The sequence below is a fragment of the Rhinichthys klamathensis genome, unplaced genomic scaffold (genome assembly GCF_029890125.1).
Source record: "Rhinichthys klamathensis goyatoka isolate OS25496 unplaced genomic scaffold, OSU_Roscu_1.1 h1tg000042l_1, whole genome shotgun sequence".
NCBI classification, from domain to species: Eukaryota; Metazoa; Chordata; class Actinopteri; order Cypriniformes; family Leuciscidae; genus Rhinichthys; species Rhinichthys klamathensis.
The window spans coordinates 2970204-2997225 of NW_026606589.1; the positions used below are offsets into that span (position 1 = coordinate 2970204).

A 27022-nucleotide genomic window follows, 5' to 3' on the forward strand; every position below is an offset into this window, starting at 1 on the left:
TAAGATGATATTGTGGATCCCACAAATATTATCCTGACAATTGAGCTAATTCATTTTACCTGTTTGTGAAACATGGTCCGTGTAATTAACTACAATCAACTTGTGGTTAATTTCCGGGATTCACACGTATGCATGCAGGTAAAATGACAGATCCTCCCTTAGAGGGAGATTAAATTTAATGCAAGACTGATCTAATCCAAACATGTATGAATAATCATTAATTACCAATTATTAATTATGATATGCAAATTCCCCACGGATTAGATCCGCCCTGAATCCTTACATACTATATACTTATTATAGTAATTACAATTACTGGGTAATAACTAGGTACTTACCCTGAACCTACCCCTAACCCAAGTACTTACCTTATATTAGCCAGTACTTTCTAGGTAAGTACACTGTAAGTACACGTAAGTACTGTACTGTAAAAGGAAGCGTTACCGATTTTCAGTATTGAACGATGCTTGTTAGCAATTGAAAAAAAAAAAACTAACTACATGTACTTACTATAGAGTTACAGTTAGGGTTTGGTTTAGGGTTAGATACTTGTAATTATGCACAATTTACTGTTATTACTATAGTAAGTACATGTACTAATGTGTAACTACATCACCTTTAATTAAACTGTTCCCAAAAGTTGTGTAACTGAAAATTCACATTTTCGTGCTGGGTCTGGCCTTAGGGCTCCACATCACAGCAATAGGATTTCACAGCAATGAAGTCTATTACCAGTCAAAAGGAAAAACCCTCGTGTGCAGGATCGAGCCTTGACAACACACTCCACAACTTGCTTTTTCTCGTCCTCATCTTCTGCCTCCTAGTCCACTGACTATTGCACAAAACTCTTCCTCCTCTCCCTCTCAGATTGTATCGATCCATTTATCAACACACATTCGGTGCACCAGTGCACTCTGAGCTGGCTTATAACTGCAATATTGTACAGTTGGTTTTATCACATCATTAGAAACAAGTGTGAACCATTTTGAGCCGTTGTGTAAACAATGACAACTGTGTAGTTGTGTTGAACTTTTGCCACTTGTCTTTTTGCCACACAAGTGCATCACAGTGCAAAATGTGTTTTAGTGAGTGAGAATGTGTTCAGAGATTTGCACAAAGAATGCATGCGATTTGCAAATTATGTCTAACTGCCTGAACTTTAATGGAGCTGTATGTAAGAAATTTATATCAATTAATCATAAAATGGCCCTGATATGTCACTAGACATTAAGAAATCATGTTCATTTCAAATACTTATATCACTGACAACAGTAGTCCGGCCAGGATATTGTCATTTAAAAAGTGAAGTTGCAGCCCTCAACTGATATTGATGTTGTCATGTGTTTTGGTCTGATGCTCCACCCTCCACCTATCTACCAATCACGAAGTCAGTAGTGTTGCGGGATCCGGGTTGCCAGCTCTGCTCTAGTTACCACTTCTTGGAGCAGACTACGTTCCTGCTGGATCCTGCAGCCTATCTGGCAACCTCGAGTCAGGGAGGGGATACACCGCTCTACAGTAATTTGAAAGTGATTGCAGTACCAGTTTTGGCCACAATCTTACATACAGCTCCTTTAAGGTTAAGGTTTTGCAGAAAGAGATTTACTTGACAAATAGGCCTTTGCGAATTCGGTTCAGGGAATGGGGTTTAGTGTCTTAGCAATTGTGAAAAACTGTAGTTATAAGACAATATACAGTGGGAATATATATTTTATGTGTAGAATAAAGAAAATGGAGTCCTGTTGGTGAGTGAGTTTCAATTTTATTTCACATCTTTGCAGTTGCTATGAAAAACTTCATTCACCAAAGAAAATTTGCCCTTATATTTGCCTTTATTTCTTTTATTACATACTTTGCATTTACATAAACAGTTTCTCTATATTCTGATTGTATTAGTATCTGTATATATGTACATTCGAAATTACTCACGTGAAATGGAACATTAAACACAGTGATGGAGTGATTGTTGGCATGCCATGTCTATAACTAGGCGTGAATCTCGTGATTCAGTACAAAAGTGCAGATTTATGAAAAAAGAATGACAACAGTGGAGACAGAGACAGGGGCCAGAAAGAGAACAAGTGAACATAATTAGCATTTTCACTCCTTTAAAGTCTAAAAATGGAGAAGATTTAACTCCAGATTTATGTCAATTCAGGCCAAGCATTCAGCTTCAGTCTCATTCAGAGCAAACAAACAATAGGCTAAATAAACAGACACATAATTATGCAAAGTGCATATCAATGCTGCTATGTTTGACACAAGACAAAATTAAAATTAAAATAGTCCTTACCCTGCAAGAAAGCATGGAACAGGATAAAGCAGGGGCACTTGAATACTAAGTATTTCAACAGCCCTCTTATAAGACAAAACACATCAAATAAAATACAAAATAATTACGAAAGGCAGATGTCAATGAGGGAAATTTATAAATATCATGGTGTAACAAGTTAGGATAGAAGACTACTACGATACGTAAATTTGAGTGTTAAAATATGGGGGAAAACGTGAAAACATGAATAAAAAACATACATTTTAAATGCCTAGAAATAGCTACATTGCTTTAATCAGTGACATCTCCTTTTTTCTTCATCATCTGTTTTTAATTATTATTAAAAACCTTTCAATGTTTGAGCATTTTAACTTTTTCTATTCATATAATAAATAGCATTAGTTCAACTCAATATCTCCATATTCATATAGCCTACACATTCACATGTTCCCTTTGTCAGTCAGATCTGCTGAAATACAATTTATTGGTTCAGAAAATAAAAGCCTTACAGTTCTTTACAGATGTAACCCGTGGACCGCTAAAATGGAAAGATACATGCAGCAATATAAGATTTGCATCCACCTTATTTTTAATGTAAGAGCGGCCATTTGTAAACTGAATGTATCTGGCTTCCGGTTCATCCGCTTATTTTAAACTGTATCAAAACAGCTTGTTATGTTGCTTGATAGGCCTATTGCAAACTGGTATTTCTTACCATATTATTTTAATACATTGTCGTAATTCTAAACAATGCAACATTATAAACACTGGTTTGTAGCGCAAATAGTTAGTTTATTGTACTTTGTTACTCTTCAAGATATTAAGCGGCTAATGATTCGGAAGTCTGCACATTCACAGAAAATAGAAAATAGCTTACTTCTGCATTGCAAAATAAGGTATTTTCTGCTAAAGAGATAAATGATGTCCATAACATATTGGGCTGACAAGGATATTATATTTTCTTCCAAAAAAAAAAAAAAAAAATAGTAGCCCATAGGCCTAAGCATTTCAGTGCATGTGTTTGTCTGTTCACAGAGAATAGGCTTACAACAGGCGTTGGTGGAGTAAACACTGAACGAAAGGGGAAACATAATGCTGTTTAGATCTGTTTGAATCATAGCTACAAAAATAAAGATGGCACACTAGAGGGCAGTATTTGCTAAGGTAACGATACGCCTGTTAGGCATCTGCATTCGACTTGTGTCAAGCCAACATTTATTTTTTTCAAAATACTAATACTTTTTTTGTGTTGTTTTTACAAATAAATCGTCTGCCTCCAAAAAAAATATACAAATAGAGCGACTGCCTCCACAAATAAATTCACTATTTGGAAGAAGTTTTACGCTAGTGTACAGTAGCCTGTGTTATGTGAATGTTCTTGATCAGCGAGTTCTGCGCTTAGTTAGTGTCTATACAGATTACAAAGAGTCCTAAGCACCCTTAGTGGTAACATGGATCACGCTACTCATAAATTCTTGTGTTTTTACTCATCTAGAGAACTTAAGACAGTGCTAGCACATTACTCTTTCGATACCGAAGGACTATTTGTTAAGCAAACCATTATGCAAATATTTGGTCTTTGAACCTTACAGTAAAGCAATGATCACATCTTGAATTAGGCTACACATTTTCATGCATGCATCTGAACGTTTTGCCTACTTTACCGTCTCGGAATGGACTGATTTCCAGTCCAAATACAGGGATTGTGCTACGCCGACTATTTAGGGAAATCACTGCACGTCGTTTCAGCAGCTGGGAGTGCTATATAATTTTTTTTCTAAGTTGTTTTATTTACACTTAACTACAGACTATAAGCATCTACACATTTCCATCGCATTTATAATATTATTTAACGCGAATTTTCTATAAATGAGTGAATATTAAAGTTTTTTTTTTTTTTTTATGCTTGGGGAAGCAACATGCAGTCATTTTGCTCATTTGTGGTTCCCTGAAATAAAAAACTAAAATAAAAGGATATAAACAGTGTCTACAGAGGAAGGATGACATGCCAGTTTAAACAATATGTTCAAAATTACTGGCTACTTTGGCCTCTTGACACACAGGCAATATGTAAAAAAAAAACAAAAAAAAACAAATATATCTAAATGCTTAAATTAACATCCTATATAAATAATCAGTTAAAATAAATCCAGTATGGCATCCTGGATCCAGAAAAAAAACCCCACCTAAATACATTATTTTCCACTGTTTACAATGGATACAAGTGGCAGCCAATAAATGTTACACACTTTCACCATAAACTGAAACAACAGAGCAGAACTGAAAAATAATAAACAGTTATTATCTTTGAAAGTGTTTTGCTTTAACAACATTCAACATATCAATAAATAACTCCACTGTATCTAAAATACATTATAAGTCAATCTTTGTCTGTCATTTTATTAAAGCTAGGGAGGTAATGGTTTACAGACTAATTTAGCATTCCATTATGATTAAAATAATTTGCATTTCATAAAAAAAATAAACATTAAATAAACTTTTTTTGTTTTTTTGGATTTGCTATATTATAAAGCTGAATGGGTCTGCTGGCTGGATTATATTATGTAAATAAACAGAATATAAATAAATACCCATTTAAACGTGCTGGAATTGTCAAACATGCAGCATACACTGTACTTCTATTTACTACCACCATTACAAGAAAGTTTTCTCATGTTCTCAACATGTGTGTTTAGCATACAAACATAATAGAAATGTAAAATAAAACAAAAATCAGAAAATGAGCAATGGCCATTAGCTCATGCAAAGTCAAAACTATTTGAAAGAATATACCAGTCATATCATGGAAAGATTGCTCCAGACCACATATTAGTCAATAGTGCAGCACATTCACTGCATGAACAATTGGCCTACAGAGACTGAGAAATGACCAAACGCTGGCTGCTATAATCACAGCGTCTGTCTGGTTATAAATCCTTAGTGCCTCCTACAGAGTGAATAAAGCGCTGACGTGCCAGTGAAGAAATAATCAGAGATCATTCGGAGAGCTCCATCCGTGTTGCTCTTTGGCTCTCGAACCACTGCGCAAACTCAACTTGCATGTTGTTTGAAAATGAATAAATAAATCTATAAAATCTGAGGTTTTAACACTGTCAATGAATCTCATCCAGTTAACATGATTTTGTACAAGAGTGTGTAATCAGTTATGAACCATTTTCAGTTTGGTGAACCGTTACAGCCATAGTTTAAGATCATCTCATACCTTCAATTGCACTTCAAAGAGTGGAGCAAAAAACTAAACAAAAAGTGAAAGTAGTGATACTTTATCTTATTTTTGTTTTAAGAAAAATGCAACAATTTTTAAGTTTATTCTTAAACCGAGAAGAAAAAAACGTCTACCAGAAACAAACTTAAATATAATAGATATATTCTCTGAAAACAAGTAGACAGTTCAGTTTTCTGTTATCTCAGTTATCTTCTTTTAGGATATTTAGATATTTTTATTGGAAAACAAGAAAAATATTCATATTAAAACATTTGTTTAAGTGTGTAAAACCCCATAAACACACACAGGCCAGAAACTCTTTGTCATAAGGTCATAAGTAAATAAATCACTACAGAGGTGAGGTAAAGTTAGCAGGTACATGATTGTAGCTTCATGTTGGTGTGTGTGTGTGTGTGTGTGTGTGTGTGTGTGTGTGTGTGTGTGTGTGTGTGTGCGTGCGTGTGTGCGTGCATGTGTGTGCTTGTGTGTGTGTGTAAATGAGAACAGACGTTAGATAGAGATAGGACAGGCGATGACCTTGTCCTCCAACAGGACGCTGACCACCAGGAAGACGATATAGAGCAGGAACATGATGAAGCCCAGCAGTTTGCTCATTTTCCACTTACAGGCGGCAATGGAGATGATGACGAAGATGAGCATGAGGAAGAGTAGCACGATGGCACAGAACAGGCCGTTACTACTCACCCTTACTGGGCTCATATTGTTTAAAAGGGAGAACAGAAGCCATGGGAACGGTAACCTGGGAAAAAAAGAAATGGAAGTTTAGGGCTCTGAACATCATAAATGTACAGAACAAGACATTAACTGAGTTTTACTAAACAAAACATTAACCAAGTGAGCTGCCTCTACAATCTACATAGGATGGGAAGCAAATTTACGTGCCACATGGATAGAAAGGCAAAAGTATCTCAAATAACCACTCAGTACAACCGAGGTATGCAGGTAGACAGCAGCAGAAGATCGCACCTGGTGCCAAGCCTGTCAGCTAAGAGCAGGAAACTGAGGATACAATTCACCAAAAGTGAACAATAGAAGATTGGAAAAACACATTTAACACGGTCTTTCACCGTTATTCCTAGGGGAGCAATAGTACTGGCTATCATCTCTTTTACATTTGGTGGACCAAATGTAACCACAGTTTGTTAGGATTGGTAACAAACAGTCTGATATCATTTTAACTAATACTGGAGCACCTCAGGGTACAGTTCTATCCCCCTTTTTATTTTCACTTTATACCGCTGACTATAGACATAGTCAGCCATCCTGCTGGTTACAAAAATTCTCTGATGACACTGCTTTAGTGGGTCTACTTAATCAGGGTGATGATCTTGCTTACAGAAGGGAGGTTCAGTCTTTTTATAGCTGGTGTGAGTCAAACTTTTTGAAACTGAAACTGTTATTTGTGAGGTTTATCAATGTGAGGCTTTATTTTTTAAGCTTTTGGCGCTATAGCGAGCGATAATAAACTTGTGTTTATTAACAGAATAATGCGTCTTTCGGAAGAACATTGTAGCCCGAACTACTTCTCTCTGTGTACGTCTATGACGAGTCACGCAGGTACTGGGCTACTCCGCAGCGGCAGCGATCTGAACCAGTGTAAAATAGTCCCAATGTAAACACTTATTATAGGTGTACCATAGTGGTTCAGGATAAGACAAAAACACGGATTGGAAAATGGATTCATGATGAATTCGCACATTATATAACTTTAGTAAATTTTGAACAGAAAAAATTAAGGACTTTTATTTAATGCTCATTGCTCAAAACTTGCTCAAAATATGATGGGCCGCGACCCCCCTGTTTGGAACCGATGGTCTAGGATGAAGTAACGCTTTAACCATGCCAGGTGCAAATTCCAAGCCCGAGGGTGCAACCGACAAAGCCTGAAGATCTCCTATTCTTTTTAGAGATGAAATAGCGAGGAGGAACAGAGTTTTCAAAGTGAGAAATCTAGCTGGTACCTCCTCCAAAGGCTCAAAGGGCGCCTGGGAAAGGCCTTGAAGGACAATCGCCAGGTCCCAAGTCGGAACCCTGGTGCGCGCAGCAGGTCTAAGTCTCAAAGTGCCACGGAGGAAACGAGATACCAAGGGGTCCTTTCCCAAAGACATTCCACCCAAAGGAATGTGGTAAGCACCTATGGCCGCCACATAGACCTTCAAAGTGGACAGGGATAGACCTGCAGTGAACCGCTCCTGCAGAAACTCCAGCACTGTACCAACCGGGCAGTTAACTGGGTCCAGCTGACAGTCACTACACCATGAAGTGAACTACTTCCACTTCAAGGCATAAAGTTTCCTCGTGGAAGGAGCTCTGGATTGTAGAATGGTCTCCACAACCTCGGTTGAGAGACCTGACCCTATGAGCTGGGCTCCCTCAGAGGCCAAGCCCACAGGTTCCACAGTTCGGGACGAGGGTGAAATATAGAGCCCTCTGCTTGGGACAGAAGGTCCCTCCTGACGGGGAGCTCCATAGGAGGCCCGTTGAGGAGAGACACTAGATCTGGGAACCATACTCTGCCCGGCCACCGCGGGGCTATAAGAAGTAGGCGCAGATGGTCCCTGCAAACTCTTTCCAGAGCAGAGCGATCGGGGGGAAATCATACAAACGTAGCCTCGGCCACGTCTGTACCATCGCATCCAGTCCGAAAGGAGCTGGATGCGTGAGGGAGAACCAGAGTGGACAGTGAGACATCTCTTGAGACGCAAACAGATCCACTTGAGCCTGGCCGAACGCCCTCCATTATCTGCTCCACCACCTCGGGTGGAGCCTCCATTCCCCGGGCCTCGGCCCCTGCCTCGACAGGATGTCTGCTCCTATGTTCTTGGCCCCAGGGATGTAAGCCGCTCTGAGTGAGAGCAACTTCCCCTGAGACCACAGGAGGATTTGGTGTGCCAGTTTGCATAGCGGGCGCGACCGCAACCCCCCTGATGATTTATGTAGGCGACCACCGATGTATTGTCTGTGTGGACCAACACATGGTCGCCCCTGAGGTCTGGGAGGAAATTCTTGAGAGCAAGAAATACAGCCATCATCTCTAGGCGATTGAAATGCCAGGAGAGAGTTTGGGCTGGTGATGGCGCAGTGGATAAGACACATGCCTTTGGTGTGAGAGACCCGGGTTCGAATCCACTGCGAGACACCAATGTGTCCCTGAGCAAGACACTTAACCCCTAGTTGCTCCAGAGGCGTGCGACCTCTGACATATATAGCAATTGTAAGTCGCTTTGGATAAAAGCGTCAGCTAAATGAATACATGTAAATGTAAATGATCCTTCCAGGATCGCTCCCCAGCCCGTGAGGGAGGCATCTGTCGTTAGCATTCTGCGACGACAAGAAGCTCCCAACACGGGGGCCTGGGACAGGAACCAAGGTTTCTTCCACATAACCAGGGCACGTAGGCATCGCCGCGTAACTCTGATCATGCGAAAGGGGTTGCCCATCGGGGAAAACCCTTTGGTCCTGAGCCACCACTGCAAGGGTCTCATGTACAGCAGACCAAAAGGTATCACGTTGGACGCTGCTGCCATCAAACCCAACAGTCTCTGAAACTGTTTTACAGTGAGTGACTGGCCTAGCCTTATTCTTTTCACGGCTGAAAGGATGAACTCTATGCGTGCCGGAGATAGGTATGCCCACATCAACATAGAATCCCACACCACACCCAGAAAAGTGGTCCTCTGTAATGGAGAAAGCACACTCTTCTTGGCGTTTAGCCGTAACCCCAGCTCTCTCATGTGGGCGAGAATGACATCTTGATGCCGAACCACCAAATGATGCGACTGAGCTAAAATCAACCAATCGTCGATGTAGTTCATGATGACGCAGTGGCGCCAGAGCTGCATCTACGCATTTTGTGAAAGTGCCGTTGATAGTGCTAGGCCGAACGGAAGAACTCGATATTGGTATGCTTTGCCCCCGAAAGCAAACCTCAGGAACTTCCTGTGATATGGAAGGATGGAAATGTGGAAGTATGCGTCCTTGAGATCTATCGTGGCAAACCAGTCCTCGGATCTGATCTGTGGCACGATTTCTCTCAAAGTTAACATTTTGAATTTTAGTTGCATGACTGACTCGTTCAGAACTCTTAGATCCAAAATGGGAAGGAGCCCCCCATCCTTCTTTGGAACGATGAAATACCGACTGTAAAACCCGGTGTCCCTGCTGGAGGGAGCCCACCACGGTGGATAGGACCCCCATAAACCTGGGCGGGCGAGACCCGAACTGTATTTGATAACCCCATTCTATGGTCTGCAGGACCCAACGAGAAATATTTGGCAGTAGCTTCCACGCTGTCAAAAATTCTACTAGAGGTACCAGCCTCCCAAGACTGGTTTCTGGATTTAGTTGTTGTTGAGCATTTAGCCCGTCGCCCTGAACCGGCAGGGAACGACTGAACTGACTGCTCCAGGACCCTCCTCGGAGGGGGCTGTAGCGATTCTTAGCTCAAATAAAGGGAATATAATTGTAATAACTGGTCATGAAAATGTCCAGTAATCGCATACATAGATTAAAATTACCTGTAAAGGGAATAAGTTACCACCGGTCTGTATGAACAGCTGAATACAATGAATTATAGTCAGTCCTCCATACAGGTAGGCAAAATTAGATCAATTGTGTATATCAATAATCAATCACAACGAATTATAATTAAATATTAATATGTCAATTGTCTAGGATAGATCGATTGCAAGATAATCTTTCATGGGGTCAATTTATTATCGAATGATCTGCTTTGTCCAGCAAAACTGATCGTCCGATCTTCATCAAACCTCATGAAAGTTATTATAGACGTTCAAGAGAAGTTATTCTCTGGCCATGAGAATTAACTTTCCTGTTCTATAAAAATACTATTGAAGTATTGACAAATTTAAGAAGCCTGTAGCTTGATTGCAACATTAAAGGGACTTTGAAATATGCGCACAAGACAGTCAATCAAATGAATATAATGTATTAATAAATGAAACTACGTATACAGGTGAACTAAAGTTACACAGAATACATGTATATACATGGATTAAAGCATCAAACAATGAAAGAGAATGAAAGTGAAAGAAAAGGGAAGTGGTCAACAGTATGGCAAAATCACAGAGACAGGAACCTTGAGATAGAGAGACACCAAGATATCGAATCACAAACGCATTAAAGCTCGATAAAACGAATACTTGCATATGGTTCTCTTATGTTGCTGAACAAGGCTGTGTGAGTGATCGTTCCTCCTGAGTCCGTGGTTCTTCCGGTGTGCGGAGGAGCGGCGGATTTAAAGTCTCTTGAAGTGAAGTTACTCAAAGAAAAATAATTCAGGCTACATTCATTCCACTCGCAAGTGGAAATGAACAAAGTAGAATACGAAACGGGAAACAAAAGAAAAACTAAACTAACGAACTGACGAGAAGATCTTGAAGAGCGTCCAAGAGATGAAGAAGGAAGAGATGAAGAGCACTGAAGACGACTGAAGACTGAAGACCGAAGACGAGGAGGAACTGGCATTCCATCCTTTTGAGGAAACCGGAGTTTACACCTCTTTTGGGGTGAACGGCCAATCTCCTTTGAGGATTTCGAGAGGGAAACTTTTTCTTTGTCCTGTCACAGCCAACTCATCTGCATAGTTTATGACATTGCTAAAAGATGTAATTTCTAACCAGAAAGCTGTTGTGCATAGAATAATACATTTTACTGTAATTTCCTGTATCTGGTTAATTCAGTGAGACTAAGAGGATTACAACGGTACCAAATAAAACATAAAAAAGAATAGGAATTACAAAGATACAGCTTAATGCATAATTACAAGCACTTAAGAGTTCCACTGATACACTAGGAAATCGTAACCAGACTAATATGAACTGGGAAACTGCAAACATACAGGAATATATCGTATTCTTTCCAGAATTAGTCAAATTATAGATTTCAATGAAGGAATGTCTGTTTGTGTGTGTGCGTTTTGGAGTGAGCTTTTCTTGGCCTTGCGCGTATGTGGAGCACACAACGGGGGGGGGGCTGGAATTCCTTTGATGCTTAGCCCAAGTGAGTGGAGAGGAGTCTCCGATGTCCCTGGGGAAGATCGCAGAGTCGTAAATGCTGTCAGAAAAATGCTGTCAGTCTTAAAGCTTTGGGATTTCAGAAAGAATGTGCATTATTTGTGTTCAGATGAATGAACCATGATTCTGGTTCAATCCTTAGGGTGTTGGAATGCATGATTCACCCTGGCGCGGCCCAGATACGCTACAGGGTGGGCATCCCAGGACCACTACATTTCTGGGTGGAACCTGAGATATGTGCTCGCCGGAGACCACTGCGCCCTGAAGCACACGAGGTGGCAGGGTTAGCATAACGGTCCCCTGAGGGCACCGTAAAATGAGGTGTTAACCGCTCTGCTTCCGGGGGTGGGGTGGGGGGGGGGGGGGGCAACCCTCAATGGCCTGCGCCCTCGGGCGTCAGGACCTTTTCTTCGCAGCCTTCTTGGAGATAATGACAGTCCTCAGATCTGTCATTACCCTCGAAGGCTGCGGTTGAGCACGCTTTCCGTGTCCAAAGTCTTTTTGTGTGGGAGCACGGGAAGCCCCGCTCAGTTTTTGTGTGGCACGGTGTGAGGAGCTGGCTTTAGATGTTTGGGGCTGCTCCCGCTCAGCAGCCCCGGAGCCATGAGTCCGGCGAGGGAGGAGTTTCTGGAAGGCAGCCGCTTGCTTGGCTGACTCTTGGAACCTCTCGACGACCGAGTTTACTGCGAAGAGGCCAGAGGAAGAAATAGGAGCATCCATAAAAAAATTACTCAGATTGAGCCAGAGATGTCTCTCAGTGGCCACCAGGGCTGCCATAGAACGGCCGAAAGATTTAGCTGTCTCCTTGGCTCCCCTGAGAGACAAATCTGTGGCCCGACGCAGTTCACAAACAGTGTTCGGGCCAATACCCCCGCCTTCGTCGAGATCTCCTAACACTTCAGCCTGGTAAGCCTGCAGCAGTGTCATGGTGTGGAGAAAGCTGATGTTACTTTAACTGGCTTGGTGGGTAATACCGGGGCCTTGAGGGAAGATGCAGACTCAGGGGAGAGATAGCTCGCGAGTGTCTCTTCCACCTTTGGCATCTTCCCATAACCGTGCTCTTTATATTGTGATGTAGAAGAATAGTGAGATGTGTGTGCACTGTAGACTCTATATGACACAGGTTTCTTCCACGATCTCGACACCTCTGTGTGGAGATCGGGGAAAAACGTAAGGCCCCGGCATTGAGGTTGTGAACGAGAGGGCAGAAAGCGTTTGTTGAGTTTACTTTTTGAACGAACGTCCTGCTTATCTGCCGGCCAATCGATGTTTAATCTTTCGACCGCTCTCGTTAAAACCTCAACGAGCTCCTCAAAAGTATGAGAATGAGGTGGAGAATCCTCAGTATCTCGCAGCGGGACCTAAGCCTTGGGGAACGCGAGCCTGGGCGTCCTCGCTAAAGAACGCCAGGCGGGATCGGAGTGTCCGCAAGGGAAGCACATCACAGTGCTCACAGCCAGCGCCCTCGAGCGCTGACCGTGCATGCTCTTCACCCAAACAAACAACACATAAAGCATGTGTGTCCCCACCCGTTAAATAACGCGGGCAGGGGTGCACACACACTCTAAACTGCTGCTTGCTCGCCATGCTCAAATAGACAATATATATATATATATATATATATCAGACAACACCAAATATGACAGAGACAGTTTCACATAGAGCGCTTGTGAAAACACAGAAGGTAACGCTGCTTTGTTTGGGCAGGCTTTTATAGTTTCCTGGTTCATGACGTCACCCGCCTCTGACGTTCCGTCACACCATTGGACTGATTTTACATGTGCTTCAATACATCATCACGCAAAGCGTTCCCTTAGCGTCAATCAACGCAGCGCAAGTTCCCTTGAAAGGGAACTGAAAGTCCATGAAAGCGGGACACTAAGAACAACCAAAACTGAGTGGTTTTGACAAATATAACTGTGTGTCTTCTGCATACATGTGGTCCAGATAGATCCCAGCGGGCACATAGTACAATAGAATCCGGTCAGTTTTGAAGTTCCAGTCTTGTCTGACAACTGAATATGCTGGAGTTTGTTTTTGGATGACCGAGGAGGATTTTTCTTGAAACCCTCCCGAACAACTTGTGGCAATGTAGTGGTTGTTTGATTTTTTTTAAGGCTTTCTGACCCTGAGACTCAACTAATCTCTGCAAATCTCCATCTGTGATCCTTGGAGAGATTTGGGCCACTCAATCTTTCCTCCTCGCCTTGCATTAAGACAATACATATATATATATATGCTCACCAAGGATGCATTTATTTGATCAAAAATACAGTAATATTGTAAAATATAATTGCAATCTAAAATAACTGTTTTATATTGTAATATATTGTAAAATGTTATTTATTCCTGTGATGCAAAGCTGAATTTTCAGCATCCTTACTCCAGTCTTCACTAGCTGCGTTTACATGGACACTTTTAATCGGATGTACGGCTCAATCGGACTAAAAAACCTTCATGTAAACACCTTAATCGATCCGATTGAGCTCGATCCGATTGAAAGGGGTGGTTTACTCCTTTTGTAATCCGATCGAGAGAACATGTAAACACTTGATCGGATTGAAAACCGAAACTAAAAGGACTGTGCATGTGCAATGACGTTGAAATAGCGTAATGACGTGACGCACGGAACGAGCTGTTCTTCCTGTTGGATAAAGTGAATATAAATGAGTGTTCTGTTATTAAAAAATTCTCATTTCACTCAGCGACAGCGTCTGTGAAGTGAAGCAGGACAACGTCCCACCAGTGCTTGTTTCAGACTCTCATCCATGGACGACTGGTTTTGGGCGCGGGGTTTTACTGCGTGATCAATATAAGCAGCACGGCAAAACGGTTCATGCTCTTCGTCTCCAAATCATGGCCAGAGACGGATAAATATTAAGTCTGCTGTTTAAAAAATATAAAGAACCAATAGAGGAGAATAGTTATGCGCGAACAGCGGCATATTCGTGCAGTGTGCGCATGTCAAAAAATCTATTCCGATTTGAATCTTGTGACATATAAACGCGCACATCAACCCGATTACTTTATTTATCGTTCATGTAAACACCGTGTTCGGATTCATCAATCGGATTGATTTCATTCCGATTGAACCATGTAAATGCAGCTAGTGTCACATGATCCTTCAGAAGTCATTCTTAAATGATTGATTACCAATGTTGATAACAGTTGCGCTGCTTCATATTTTTGTGGAAATGTGATTTTTTTCAGGATTTTCTGATGAATAGAAAGTTTATTTTAAAAAATGTTTTTTTACATAAATGGGTTTACTGTCACTTTTGATCTATTTAATGCATCCTTGCTGAATAAAAGTATTAATTTCTTTAACAAAATAAAAAGAATAAAAATCCTACCCCACAGTAATGTCGAATATATTAGAGCCCACAGAACTGGACACAGCCATGTCGCCCAGACCCTTGCGGGCCACAATGACACTGGTAATAAGGTCAGGGATGGAGGTTCCAGCCGCTAGAATTGTCAGGCCCATGATCTCCTCTGTGATTCCTATAGTCTCTCCAACCTGCAGGAATATTAGCACAAAACAACCAGACTGGTGAAGATCATAAATTGGCACAGAAATATTTGGCCTCAAATCCCAATTAGGCTTAACATCAGTAGCACACTGCCAGTAGAGATCCAATAAATGATAAAAGAGCACACTTTCATGACCACATTTTTTTAACACACTTAAGTACACTTTTAATAAGGGCAAGTTGATGTCAAATTAAATGCTTTACTACTTTAAAATAAATTTTAAATCATTATGTTTAAAAATCTTTTTGTTTTGCTATAAAGAAGTGACTAACTTATTTTAATGTTGACTAACATATAAGCACATGTAAAGTACTTGATTATCATTTTAACTGATATCATTTTTTATTACATTTAAAGTTAATATATTTTAAATGTAATAAATTGAAACATCATAATTAAAAATGTGTAATTGCAAATATATTTAAATACATGACATACAAGTTTCAATAGAACTTATTTTATTTTAATTAATTAATTTAATAATTAATTTTAATTCATTTCTATTTTAATTTTCCATAATGCTAGTCAGTACATTCAGCAGAACACTTTAACCAAATTATAAAGACAATAGAAGTAATTATGAAATGACATGTTCACACTTATAAGTATATTCTTTTAAAGTATATTATTTATGTAATAAGTACTCTTTTTAACAGTATGCTGAAGTGTACTTTGTCAGCTGCAGCAGTCTTACCTGATGAGCCCACCAGACCATCAAGTAGGAGAATGCTGCGATCCAGCAAATCGCCCCCAGAAATGTCACTGGAAAAAACTTCTTTGAACTCTAAGGACAAAACACACAAGAAGCGTCTCACAGTTACATCCAGCTTGCAATTGCAACACAACTAGTCAAAAAGTACTCACAGACTTCCTGACGTCTGGCAGAGTTATCCACAAAGGGAACACTATGGGAAGGATTAAGAGATACGTGAAACGCTTGCGGCCGGTCTCTGGCCATGACAGGCTAAGAGGCTGATCATCCTCATCATCTTCTTCACCCTGATTGGAGAGAAATGTGTGAAATGTGAGCATTTCTTATTATCGCCAAGTCAAGTCAAGTTTTATTTTTAGAGCACAAGTTTAACACAACCGTAGTTGATCCAAAGTGCTTTAAAATACAATAAGATAAATCAATAAAAATAAAATAAAGAGAAAAGTAGTAGAAAAAAAAGGTATCAAAAATCCTGAAAAAGGATAAAAATCAAGTATAAAAATCATTCAGTGTATATACATACATACATAACATACACAGACTTATTTAAAATACATACACAACATTACTTGAATGCAAGAGAGTTAAAAATAGGTCTTTAAGCTGGATTTAAAAGCAACCAGAGATGGAGAGGTCCTGATGTCTAAAGGTAAATTGTTCGAGAGCTTTGGGGCGACTACAGAGAAAGCTTGATCACCTTCCAAGACACACACACACACACACACACACATACATAACCCACTCCAACACATTTGATTGCGTCCCTGTTTCTTTAAATAAAGGTTGTGTAAATCCCTCGGGATGGAGGCAGTCGTGTCAGAACATGCCATATTTCAAGGCAGCTATAAACCATGGTTATTATAATTAACTACAACTAAAACCATTGTCATTACTTGAAATAAAATGAACGTTAACTGAAATAAAATAAGTTTCTCAGTCTCATAACATTTCTGTTTTATAAAGTTTAACTATATACTAAAATAATTAAATTTTTTTAAAAAGACATTAAAAACAATAACTATTAAAAATGACAAAAACACTTAACTAAATGATTAAAACGCTAACTAAAATTAAAACGAAAATGGAAAATACAGAAATAAAAAATAACTCGATACTAAAATAACACTGAAACACACAACAAAATTATTAATTATATATAATAGAATATCTGTTTACTAATATTTTTTTTGTAAAAAATGTATCGGTTCGCTAGCGACCTGAGGTATGTAGCCTATATTTTTATCTGCGCAACAATGGTTGAATCTATGATGACTCAATAAGTGCAATTCACCTTAATTCCTTAAAGGGGTCATATAATGGTACATGCACTTTTACAAGTTGATTGTACTGAAATGTGTGTTGGCAGTGCCTGTACACAACCATCATATAATGATAAAAATCCATCCAGTGTTTTTGTTTTAATCTCCTTATATGTTTTCCCCTGCCTCAAATTGAGCCGTTCGTTTTTGTGACGTCAATAAAACGGACGCCCCCCCACGATTGTTGATTGACAGGAGTCAGCACAGGAGTTTCAACACAGACCCGCCCTCGCTCGTGAGAGCTGTCAATCATAGTCTGCGCGGACCGGCGCGGTCATTGTTGATATGCTGGAGCACTGTCTATGAGCAGAATGGCGTCTACGCGATTGTGGTGTTCTGTTCTTGGGTGTAATAACGAACACAGCAGTCATTTTAATGTTCCCAAATCCGAACCGCTGAAGACGCAGTGGCTGAGTTTGTTTTCGAAGGGAATATTCCCCACGAGCAATGTCAATGCTTTCATGTTTGCGCGAATCATTTCACACACCAGACTGCTTTATAAACGAGGATCAGTATAAAGCTGGATTTGCTAAGAAGCTGCTCGAATAAAGGAAGAAGCTGCCATGAATAAAGGATCGGTACCAGATATTCGTGTTCCTGCTGAATCTCCAGAAGAACTGAAGTGAGTGTAACGTTTTATTAAACTTTATATTAATATTTATATCTTTGCAAATCGCTAGCTGCACGCTTCACAATGAATGCGGCTAAGGTTTACACTCAGGGTACATTACGGCATGTTTTCTATGTACGACGTTCTCAATATAATTCATAATCCCACGTTTATACTGAACAATCTCTATGGCTCTGTGAACAATGCGTTATGGTTATTGTGTTATTGTGTTACAAACGGTGTATGCACAGAACAGAGGGGCGGGGTGAGCGCAGCTCATGATCATTTAAAGGCATATGCACTGAAACGGCGTGCTGAAAACAGAGCTGTTTTTGACCAGGTAAAATAAGTGTTTTCTTACAATACTGATGAGAATTTTTAATTAAAGTATATTACAAAGTTTTAATTTAGACCCTAAAGAATCATATTAGCTTGTACAAAAATGGCATTATATGACCCCTTTAAGGTAGCAATGTCTGATACACAATTATGACGTGATTTTCATTCATGTAACCTTTGTTTCCCGAGAAAGGAACGAGATGCTGCGTCATAGTAGTATTGATGCTTTGGGAACACCTCTGCATGATTGTGTCTGAAGCACATCTGTGAAATCAGTCCAATGGCGAAACAGAACGTCACTAAACTTATCCAACTGACTCCGAGAACCCTGGAAATGTGAATAGGGATCAATTGCGTAGGTAGATATGTAGGCTAATAATGATTGGAGAAACATTTATGCATTTAAGGGTTAAAACATTAACTAAAATTAAAGTGAAAATGAGGGGGGACCCTAATTCCTAATATTAATAAAAACGTCTCAGGTTACGACTGTAACCATAGTTCCCTGAGAAAGGGAACGAGACGATGCGTCAACGACGCTTTGGGAATGCTCCCAGCGTGAATGCGTCTGAAGCATCTATGTCAACTAGTCCAATGGAAGGAATGAACGTCACGGGCGGGTGACGTCATTACCAGGAAGTGATAAAAGAGCATCCGGTGCAAACCGGCATTAGCTTCAAAAATTGCCGAAGCAAGCCGATCACAGGGATGCAGGAAGTATGGCAGGGTGACGCAGTGTCTCGTTCCCTTTCTCAGGGAACTATGGTTACAGTCGTAACCTGAGACGTTCCCTTTCGAGGGAACTCGCGATGCGTCAACGACGCTTTGGGAACGAGAATACCCAAAACGCCAGACTTTCAAATGCCTGAGTGTCAGGCTGTTGTCACACTGCACCAAGCACCTGGGATCCTGGGGCAGCATCCAGGTCCAAGCTGTAAAACCTCACGAATGTGAGGACCAGCCCGCCGCATCACAAACGTCTTGGAGAGAACTCCAGATAATACGCTTAGAAGCCATACTCCTAGTGGAATGAGCCCTGACCACCAAATGGTTGGCCAGAAGACTCGCAAGCAAGAAGAATAGTCTCGACTATCTATTTGCTCAATAGGTTGGATTTTCTCGACAGAGAAGTCCGATGAACATAAGTGTCCAGCGCTCGCACTGGGCACAAGAGGTTCAGCTTTTCCTGGTCCGAAAAATGAGGGAGGACAGAAACCTGCAGCACAATAGGCCTCGGAATAATGGTAGGCACCTTTGGAACATATCCATGTTTCGGGTAAGATTGCCTTGGCCATCCCCGGTGCACTCAAGGAAGGTGGGGACCGAAAGGGCCTGAAGGTCTGACTCTTATAGGGACGAAATAGCTAGCAGAAAATAGTCTTAAAAGAAAGGAACTTCTCTGAGACCAAATCTAAGGGCTCGAAAGGAGCCCCAGATAGGCCTTCTAGAACTATTGCAAGGTCCCAAGCCAGCACCCTAGTGCAAGTTGCAGGCCTCAGCCTCAAAGTGCCACGAAGGAAACGAGTGATCAGGGGGTCTCGACCCAAAAATGTACTACCCACCAGGGCGTGGAAAGCCGCAATGGCCGCCACGTATTCCTTAAGCGTGGAAGGACATAGACCTGATACAAAGCGTTCTTGCAGAAACTCGAATACTGTGTTTACTGAACAGTTAACCGGATCCCACTGACGCTGGTAACACCAAGAAGTGAAAAACTCTCGAAATAGTGAATATAGTTTCCTCGTAGCGGGAGCTCTGGAGCTTAGAATGGTCTCAACAACCTCGGTTGAGAGACCACTCTCTATGAGTTGGGCCCCCTCAGAGGCCAAACCCACAGTTTCCAAATCCCCTGCCGGGGGTGCAATATTGGATCCCCTGCCTGAGACAGAAGGTCTCTCCTGATCGGGACCTCCAAGGGAGGCCCGTCGAGGAGAAAAATTAGGTCCGCAAACCAAATTCAGCTCGGCCAGGGTGGTGCTACTAAATAGGCTTATTCCATCCTGGCGGATTCACTCCAGAACTCCTGGGAGCAGAGCAACAGGGGGAAATGCGTACAGACGTAGCCTCGGCCACGTCTGCACCATAGCATCCAGCCCCGAGGGGACTGGTTGAGTGAGGGATAACCAGAGTGGACAGTGCGTCGTATGCTGAGACGAGAACAAATCCACTTCTGCCTGGCCGTAAAACTCCCATATTTGCTCCACCGCATCGGGGTGGAGTCCCCTGGCCTCAGCCCCTGCCTCGACAGGGTGTCTGCTCCAATATTCTGGCCCCCCTGGAATATACACTGCCCTCAGACAGCGTAATTTCCTGAGGGACCAAAATAAGAGGCCACCAACGTGTTGTCTGTGGGTCAAGAACCAGAGTTTCCTCCATATAACCAAGGCGCAGGGATACTGCTGCGTGATCTTGATCGTACGGAGTGGTGATCAAGGTCCTGAGTCCTGAGTCCTCTGGTCCTGAGCCACCACTGTAAAGGTTTCACGTACAGCAGGTCAAAGGGTATCACATTGGACGCTGCTGCCCTGAGGCCTAACAGTCACTGTTCCAGAACAACACATGATGGCCCCTCAGGTAATAAAACCTCTCATTAAGAAACCGCAACTAGATCCAAATAACCTAGCAAATTACAGACCCATTTCAAATCTTCCATTTATGTCCAAAATACTAGAAAAAGTTGTATCCGCTCAACTGTGCTCTTTTTTGCAAGAAAATGATATCTATGAAAAATTCCAGTCAGGATTCAGACCGCATCATAGTACAGAAACTGCGCTAGTTAAAATTACAAATGATCTACTCTTAGCTTCGGATCAAGGCTGTATCTCAATACTAGTCCTACTTGATCTTAGCGCCGCGTTCGACACTATAGATCATAAAATACTCTTGGATCGACTACAAAACTACACTGGTGTTCAGGGACAGGCATTAAGCTGGTTTAGATCGTACTTATCTGACCGTTATCATTTTGTCTCTTTACACGGGGGAAAATCAAAGTTAACGTCAGTAGACTACGGAGTACCGCAAAGGATCAGTGTTAGGCCCTCTGCTATTCTCAATATATATGCTGCCACTTGGTAATATTATAAGAAAACATGGAATTAATTTCCACTGTTATGCTGACGACACTCAATTATATATTTCATCACGACCAGATGAAAACATTACCTCATCTAAATTGACAGAATGTCTCAAAGATATAAAATGCTGGATGACGCGTAATTTCCTGCTATTAAATTCAGATAAAACGGAGGTATTACTTATTGGTCCAAAAAACTACACACAAAACCTCTTACAATACGACTTTAATATAGAAGGATGTCCTGTTACTTTTTCCACTACAGTAAAAGACCTGGGTGTTATACTAGACCGCAACTTGTTTTTCGAAAATCATATTTCATCTGTTACAAGAACAGCCTTTTTCCACCTTAGAAACATTGCTAAATTACGTAACATGCTATCTGTTTCTGATGCAGAAAAGTTAGTTCATGCATTCATGACCTCGAGACTAGATTACTGTAATGCTTTATTAGCTGGTTGTCCTGCATCCTCAATAAACAAGCTACAGTTAGTGCAAAATGCAGCCGCTAGAGTTCTTACTAGATCAAGAAAATATGAACATATAACACCGATTTTATCATCTCTGCACTGGTTACCTATTAAGTTCCGTATCAATTACAAAGTACTACTACTGACCTATAAAGCCCTTAATGGTTTAGCTCCTGTGTACTTAACGGACCTTCTTTCGCCCTACAATCCACCGCGTTCTCTAAGATCACTAAATTCAAGGCTTCTGGTCATTCCTAGGATATCGAAGTCCACGAAAGGAGGGAGGGCATTCTCGCATTTAGCTCCAAAACTCTGGAATAGCCTTCCCGATACGGTCCGATGCTCTGACTCGCTGACACAGTTTAAAACTAGACTAAAGACGTGTCTCTTTAGTCAAGCATTCACATAATGCTTACCTTTTAGTCCTCTGCTATGCCATACGGAACCGTTTGCCACTGAAACTGCTTAACGCACCAGTGGGGCTCGACAGCCTTATAGACAAACGGGTCGGTCCGTATGGTTGCGGTTGGGTTGCGGAGAGTTGTGAGATTATGGTTTTCTAACACCTACTCCCGTGTAATGGAAATCATTATGAACATCAGCTATGCTAATTATTTCCCATCTGCCTTTCTGCTGTTATCTCGGGACGCTTGTCCCGAGAAAAATGGCGTTCGTAGGCTCCAGTTTTGTATCCTGCCTCTCACGGGGATTTCGGATGCCCCAACGCCTGTGATGAGAAGACCAACGCCTGTGAAGAGACGACTCAACGCCTGCGAAGAGACGACTCAACGCCGGCGATATGTTATCCCCTTAATATTACATGATTAACTAAATGTATTTTTTCCAGGTACTTTCTGATATGCACTTACTGGAAAGCTTCTTTGAAACCCTATGATTGTTAGCCAGAGGAGAACTGGCCCCTGACTAGCCTGGGTTCTCCCAAGGTTTTTTTCTCCATCCAATCTGATGGAGTTTTGGTTCCTTGCCACTGTCGCCTTGCTTTTGGCTTGCTTAGTTGGGGATATTTAATATTCAACAATATTATTGAACTGTGTTGTACTACTTTCATGTTATCACTGTGAAGCTGCTTTGATGCAATCTGTATTGTGAAAAGCGCTATATAAATAAATGTGACTTGACTTGACTTGACTCAGGTCTGGGAGGAGATGTCTCAACGCATTGAAGACGACCATCATCTCTAGGCAATTCATGTGCCAAGAGAGATGATGACTCCTCCACAAGCCCTGAGCTGAGCGGCCTTCCAATACCGCTCCCCAGCCGGTGAGGGAAGCATCTGTCGAGATCACAACTCGATGGCAAAGAGCTCCCAACACCGGACCCTGGGTTAAGAACCAGTGTTTCCTCCATATAACCAAGGCGCGGAGACACCGCCGCGTGATCTTGATCATACGAAGTGGGTTTCCCCTCGGGGAGAACCCTCTGGTCCTGAGCCACCACTGTAAGGGTCTCACACCAAGGAAAGTGGTTCTCTGTACTGGAGAAAGCACACTCTTCTTGGCTTTGGATCCTCAACCCCAACATCTGCATATGAGCGAGAACGACACCTCGGTGCCGAACCGCTATCTGTTCTGATTCCGCTAGAATCAGCCAGTCATCTATGCAATTCAGAATGCGTATGCACTGCAGCCTGGCGGGGCCAGAGCTGCGTCTACACGCTTCATGAATGTGCGGGGTGATAGAGCTAGACCAAAAGGAAGTGCCTGATACTGGTGTTCTTTGCCCCAAAGAAAACCTCAGGAACCTCCTGTGCTGAGGGAGGATGGAGATATGGAAGTATGCGTCTTTTAGATCTATCATGACAAACCAGTCCTCGGATCTGATTTGAGTCACAATCTGTTTGAGTGTCAGCATCTTGGACTTGAGTTCCAGCACCAAACACTCTAGTATGTGACGCAGCTCTCCATCCTTTTTTGGAACAATGAGATAACGACTGTAAAGACCCGACGCAATGTCGGGTGAGTACACCTGCTCTATAGCTTTCTTTGCTAACAGGGCCTTTACCTCTTGCTCCATTACCAGAGCCTGCTCGGAATGCACTAACGTGAGCAACACGTAGCCTGGAGGACGAGAACCAAATCTGCCTCTTACTACTAACTGCAGGACCCATAGAGATATATTTGGCAGTAGCTTCCGCGCTGTCAGAAAATCTACCAAGGGAACCAGCCCCTCGAGCCTGGCCTCTGGTGTAATAAAGACAGCATGTTTTCGAACCCCCCTCAGAGGGCGCGAGTCCGACGCAATGTTGAGTTGACGCTGCGCCAGAAGCTCGATGGAGACCGCTGTGCCCCGAAGCACCAAGGGTTGCGGGGTTGGCAGAACGGTCCCCTGAGGGCACCGAGATGGAAAGGGCACCGTATAATGAGGTGTACACCATTCCACCCCGGATGGGGCTGCCCTCACCGGTCTGGCGCCACCGGCTCTTTTCTTTTGAGCCGCAGCCTTCTCAGCGTGAAGAACGGTCCTCGGATCCGGCTTCTGCTTTGAAGGCTTTGGCTGCTGTGTTGTGTATGAGAAACTAGACGGCTGGAGCTGCTCACGCCCAGCAGCCCCAGGGGGTTGGACATAGCGAGGGAGAGATTATCTTGTATCTTTCTCCATGATTCCCATCAAATTGAGCCAGAGGTGTCTCTCAGTGACCACAAGGGCTGCCATCCCTGAGAGATAAATCTGTGGCCCGACGGAGTTCTCAAACCCCATCGGGCCAAACTCCCTCACTTCTGTCCAAATACCGCAGCAGGTCAGCCTGATATGCTTGTAGCACTGCTATAGTGTGCAAGCAGGCTCATGCTAGACCCACTGCCATATATGCTTTTCCCACTAGATTAAAAAAATAGTTTTCTTTAATGGTTTAGTGAGAGAAGCCGACGCCTTCAGGGACGATACTGAACCGGGAGACAGATAGCTCGCAAGCGTCTGTTCTACCCGGGGTATTGCCCCATAGCCATACTCTCTTAACCCCCAAATATCTGAATATACATGAATGTGGGGGCTAAAAGACAAGATGAGTAAGGCTTTTTCCATGATCTAGACAGCTCGCTCTGCAGATCGGGAAAAATGGAAGGCCCCGTGATGGAGGTGGAAAAATAGAGGGAAGGAAACTCGTGTAATTTATTTTTATTTTTAGGATGAGTGCCCCCTTATTTCTGCTGGCCATTAAATATTTAATTTATCTACAGCCTTAGTAAACATACATATTTTTTATATATATTCACTTTATTTTATGTATAATATATAGACTATCATATATATATATATATAGGCTATATATATTTCTCATACGCTGGGGAAAGAGATGGCAAATCCACTTCCCCCATGATTGTGTCACTTTCAATGCCCAGCACATCTACCTCCTCGGAGGTAGAGCACTGAAGCATTGATTTCTCTCCCCGGGTGGAAGAGACCGCAGCGCGGGCTTCCGAGACCGGCGAGAGAGCACTGGATCCCTCGTGGAAAGGGAGGAGATAAGATCCGCGGACCCGTCTCCAACCCCGTTAAGAGATCCTATTCGCGATCCACAGGAATGCATTCTCCGCGCTGCCTCGGCAGACGCGGTTCCTGTCACCCTGAGAATCGCAAGCCCGGCCACTTTCCTCGAAAAGTGACAGGCGGGAGCGGAGAATGCGAAGCGAAAGCTTCTCACAATGTTGGCAATCAGCCCCCTCGGAGGCTGATACCGCATGCTCTGCTCCCAAACACATCACACAAAGCTCGTGTGTGTCCCTACTCGTTAAATAGCGCGAGCAGGGAGAACACAGAGTTTGTGCCATTAGCCGCGTTTCCACTGTTGGGCCAGGGCTTTAAACGGGCCGTGCCGGGCTAATAGCCTCGGGCCAGTAGCACCTGGCCTGCGTTTCCACTGTCGGGCATAGACAGTAAAAGAAAGGCCAGAATCTCCACAGCGCGTCACTAAAACACGCCCGCAACACGCCTCTCTGGAACAACGTCACACTAACCCATCATTTCACCAACAAATGGAAGTTTTATCAGAAAACTAATCAGAAAGAAATCACTGGAAACAGGGTGCATCGCAAAACAAACATGATAAAAGCGGCCGTTTGCTGGCATTTTTGTTGTTTACTTGAATATTTAAAACCCAAGCATCGATGTTTTACCACAGGTTTACAATAAAAAGTGATACATTGATCATAATGAATTAATTTATGTCAAAATTGCACATTAGTCACACAGAAATAAATGACCGTTAGGTCTATTTCACAAAAGAAAGAGGACACACTTACATTATTCAGTCGAGGCTGTTTCTGTTTATTTGGTAGTTACAGGACATATATCACATTTAGAAAGAATGATAATTTCTACAAATAATGTTATATGCCACCAAAAATACGACCTGAGGAGCGTTAGCACAGTCTCGACCCCCAGTATAGCTACAGATATATTTTCAGTCAGAGAAACAGGAAGCTCCCGAAAAAAAGTAGATAGTCCGGTATAAAGAGACTACTATGTAGTATATCTGTAGGCTACTGACAGATAAAATAAAAACATGATTGTGATAGCCTTTATGATTGGTCTGACTTCTTCAAGCGTTCACCATGTGTTTTTACTATGCGTATCTTCAAGCGTTTACTATGTTTACTATGGTAATGGTTAGCGCGCATAGTCTTTTGCATCGCGTATAAATATTTCTACCTTATACGGTGATCAGAATCCACATCGGATCACAAACAGAAGGCATTAAAACATGAAAGTGAGTTAAATTATTTTAAAAGTCTTTAATGCTGACAGAATCATTCGGCGCTCCTGTCTCTTGACTCAGGTAATCCCCGCCTCTGTTCGTAACCACTCCTCTAGCCCGAGCTGGCCCGCTTTGGCCCAAGGTATCCGACGGGCCAGAAATCCTGGCCGTTGGCCCGGAGTAAGCCCCGATCAAGCCCCGGAAGTGACAGTGGAAACGCGACTGGCCCTGGCACGCACTAGCACGGCCCGGCCCTGGCCCGGCAGTGGAAACGCGGCTATTGTTTAGTTCCATAGTTTAAATATATATATCAGACAGACAACAGTAAATATAACAGACAGTTTGACACAGATCGCTTGCTGAGGCAACAGAAGCTAATGCCGGTTTGCACCGGATGCTCTTTTATCACTTCCTGGTCATGACGTCACCCGCCCGTGACGTTCATTCCTTCCATTGGACTAGTTGACATAGATGCTTCAGACGCATTCACGCTGGGAGCGTTCCCAAAGCGTTGTTGACGCATCGCGAGTTCCCTCGAAAGGGAACTACAATAGTAAAGACACTAACATAACGCTGCTAAACCCAACTGCCCCATCACCCTCAGAAAACAACAGCCAGGCATTTGAAAGTGGTTTTCTGCAGTGAGCACAACGGAGACCCTCAGAGACGCGCTGTCAGCCTCCTCACCATAACC

General features: G+C 42.3%; 1 protein-coding gene across 4 annotated transcripts in view; it reads right to left on the reverse strand.

Moving 5' to 3' along the window:
• Window positions 1-5961: 5961 nt before the first annotated feature.
• LOC130082280 (sodium/potassium/calcium exchanger 2-like) overlaps window positions 5962-27022 on the reverse strand; it is a 119357-nt gene continuing 98296 nt past the window's right edge. For all 4 annotated transcript variants that reach the window (XM_056247082.1, XM_056247085.1, XM_056247084.1 and 1 more), the window contains 4 exons: window positions 15953-16087; window positions 15783-15872; window positions 14908-15074; window positions 5962-6258 (listed from right to left, as the gene is read on the reverse strand). In XM_056247082.1, coding sequence (XP_056103057.1) covers window positions 6009-6258; window positions 14908-15074; window positions 15783-15872; window positions 15953-16087 — 642 coding nt within the window. In that variant the 3' untranslated portion in view covers window positions 5962-6008. The remainder of the gene's footprint in view (window positions 6259-14907; window positions 15075-15782; window positions 15873-15952; window positions 16088-27022) is intronic.